Here is a 3,479-nt window from a genome sequence, read left to right on the forward strand (position 1 = left end):
GCCCCCTTTGGGACCGATAATCCGAAAGAGGGGAGAAAGCAGGCGATTCAAAAACCGCTTTGTCCTATCAACCGAGTCAGTGGCTCTGAATATCTCGAATGAGTCTGTCCTCTCCGTGTCTCAGATTCTTGACAGTTTTCTTGAAAGTGGTCGGTGTGATCGTGAGTTCTCCTTTATTTTTGTTCTTCCCTACGTTGATAAAAGACAGTGTTCGGTGTGATCTTTCGGTGCTTCGTATTAGTCCCTTCATATGACAAGGCTCAATTTCCTTCCTGCTTCTTTTGGATTAATTCAGCTTGTGATGTCTAATGGCGACTAAGGATGTTGCTGGAAAGCATTCATTCATCGATGTCTTTGACGTGCGGTGCCAGGACCTCCTCTCCTGATCAACTAAAGGTTTTCCGACGAAACTTCGTCAGGTAATTGCTCCTTTTGAATAATTACACATTTTCTAGGCGCTTTCTTGACGGCTTTCTGATTTGCGTCACTTCCTCGTAGCTCAAAACGCTCGTTCAAGGTCATACCATTACTTACTTTTTTTCCTGTTGGTAAGCTTTAACCGAAACGTTCATTTCCTAGGGATATGTCTATTAACGAGGGTTTATTAACTTTTACATCAAAGTTTATATCAAAGTTTACAACATAGTTCACCTTAAATACTATATTAAAGTTTACATCAAAGTTTGAATTAAAGTTTACCTTAAATATTATCTCAAAATTTACTGCAAATTTTACACAAGGGTTTACCGCTAAGTTCACTCAAAAGTTTACCGCAAAGTTTACCGCAGAGTTTAACGCAAAGTTTACTGCAAAGATTACCGCTAAGATCACCGCAAGGATTCCCTCAAAGTTGGCCGCATTGTTTACTGTGAATTCTACTTCGATGTTCACTAGAAAATTTACCTCAATGTTTTTCTGGCAACAAAGTTATAATTAATTTTTAATGTTATGACCATCAAATACTATAACAAGAAGCTACGATTAAACACTTGGAACACATGTCTTTCTCGCTCACATTTTCAAACGGAGCAGACTTATGTATCATAAAATAATAAAAATAATTACAAAGTGGACAATCGTTTTCTCTCAGTTAATGACCTGATCCGCTCCCATCTCGCTGGCTACTTATCTTCTTTAAGCATTTTTTGGTCCTTCGAGCCGGATATAGAGTGGATCACGGATTTTTCTGGGAGGGAACGCAATTCCATTAGAGATGACAATAAGAATGTAACAGATTCCCACTTCGTCAGGTTTTCGAGTTGTTAGGAAATCGCCCAAGATGAGAGTCGAGCACATCCAGTTTAGAATAGATCAACAGCAATTGTACAAAGATTTCATTTCCAATGCCTATCTCAATCTAACTAATATTCCAAATAATGACGTCACAAAAAAACAGGATCGATATTAGGCTCAAGGAAGTTAAGGAACAATGGCTTCATTTCCGCAACAACCATCAAGCAATTGATCTTGCATTATCCAAAGTTGATTCCAAAGCACGAAAGCGAGTACGTCAGCGATCCTACTTTGAGCAAGATTATTATTCTTCAACCCATGAATCTTATCTTGAAACAGTGGAGAAGATGACAACTTTAGCGGAATCGTTAATCGACAACACAAATCAACCTTCGTCACTGATCTTCTCTGAACCAGAACCATCTTCACTGCCTATATATCATTCAACCAGACTCCCTCGAATCGACTTGCCAAAGTTTGATGGATCTCTCTCAGGCTGGCTCCAATTTAAGGGTTTATTCACCTCTCTCGTCATTTCGAATCCAAGTCTGTCCTCAGTGGAAAAACTTCAATACCTGAAAACTAGTCTCATCGGTTCAGCGAGCCACCTTCTAAAAAATATCGCCCTGACTCCAGAGAATTTCCGGATGGCCTGGGATTCGGCAATTTCCTTTTATGAGAACCCTCGCCTTATAATCAACTCCGATCTCCAGTCATTATTTTCAATCAAACGAATGTCTCGAGAATGTGCTGTCGATGCAAGTGGTTCAAAGTTTGGAAACATTGCAACGACCTGTTCATCACTGGGATGACTTCCTTATATTCATGACGGTTCAGAAACTCGATTCCCAATCTGTTAAGGCATGGGAACTACGACAAGGGTCTTCCAAAGAACCTTCGTCTTGGAAATGCTTCCGATAATTCTTGATGACAAGAATGTTATCGTTACAAGCATTCGAACACTCTACCACGACCACTCATTCATCAATGAACTCAAAGTCGTCAGCTAGATCGCATCTTTCTCTTTCAAGTAATTCAGCTCACCTGACCTCTGAAAGCCAATGTCAACTATGTTCTGAGCCACATCTGCTCTATCATTGCAACCAGTTCAAACAAAAAACGTCAAAAGAACGGAACGATTTTGTTGTGTCACATCGACGTTGTTTTAATTGTCTGGGGCTTCATGCAGTCGCTCACTGCAGATCTACAAGAAGATGTCAAATTTGTGGTAAACGTCATCACACTCTTCTTCACCCAGCCGAGCGAGATTCGAGCAAGAACTTCAATTTTCCATCTCAACAACAAGCAACCTCATCTCTCAGAGAAACTGAATTGAAGAATGTCAATCACGCTCATTAAAAATTGGAGGCATCCACAGCGGTTTTCTTGACTACAGCTCAAGTTGAAGTAGTTAACAGCCTGAATGAAACTATCCAAGTCAGAGCTCTGTTAGACCAGGGGTCCGAAGTATCTCTTGTCTCGGAAAAACTAGTCCAATGTCTTCGTATTCCGAGAAGTTACACAAGGCTCTCTCTGCTTGGAATCGGAGATCAGCCTCCCGTCAAGAGCAGGGGTCTCGCATACTTGAATATTCGACCACATTTTGATTCACAAATCCAGGTAGACATAAGCGCCTACATTCTTCCAAAGGTGACTTCAAAGATTCCCGCTGCCAACACTCCTTGTACTGGATGGCCCCACCTCAATAACTTGTTGCTGGCTGACCCCCATTTCAATGAGCCAGGACAAATCGACATACTCCTCGGTGCAGATGTTTGCGGACAACTGCTTCTTGAAGATCCCGTCAAAAAAGGCCCAGCTAATAGTCCAGTTGCTCAATCTACCACACTGGGTTGGATTCTATCTGGTCCCTGCGACACTTCACACACCATAAACCAAGCGCACTCATTTCACTGCGTCATTGATCACGACTTAAACAAAGCTTTGGAACGATTCTGGCAACAAGAAGAGATGTCTACAAAATCTAATAAATCTTTGACTCCAGCCGATCAGCAGTGTGAACATCATTGTGTATCCACTCACAGTAGAGAACAGTCTGGTCGATACATTGTTCGATTACCTTTTTCCGCGTCAACAGAACAGCTAGAAAATTCGAAACCAGTAGCAATACAGATGTTGAAATATCTTCAACGGAAATTCGATAACGATCAAATTTTTTATCAAGCATACTCATCCTTCCTAAATGAGTACAAAAGTCTACAGCATATGGTGAAAATTCGCGATGA

General features: G+C 41.0%; 1 protein-coding gene across 1 annotated transcript in view; it reads left to right on the forward strand.

Moving 5' to 3' along the window:
* The first annotated feature begins 2,169 nt into the window (after positions 1–2,169).
* The window catches only part of LOC117172879, a 1,514-nt gene continuing 204 nt past the window's right edge, over positions 2,170–3,479 (forward strand). Inside the window, exons 1-2 of the mRNA XM_033361154.1 lie at positions 2,170–2,263; positions 2,630–3,462. Coding sequence (XP_033217045.1) covers positions 2,170–2,263; positions 2,630–3,462 — 927 coding nt within the window. The remainder of the gene's footprint in view (positions 2,264–2,629; positions 3,463–3,479) is intronic.

The sequence above is a fragment of the Belonocnema kinseyi genome, chromosome 5 (genome assembly GCF_010883055.1).
Source record: "Belonocnema kinseyi isolate 2016_QV_RU_SX_M_011 chromosome 5, B_treatae_v1, whole genome shotgun sequence".
NCBI classification, from domain to species: Eukaryota; Metazoa; Arthropoda; class Insecta; order Hymenoptera; family Cynipidae; genus Belonocnema; species Belonocnema kinseyi.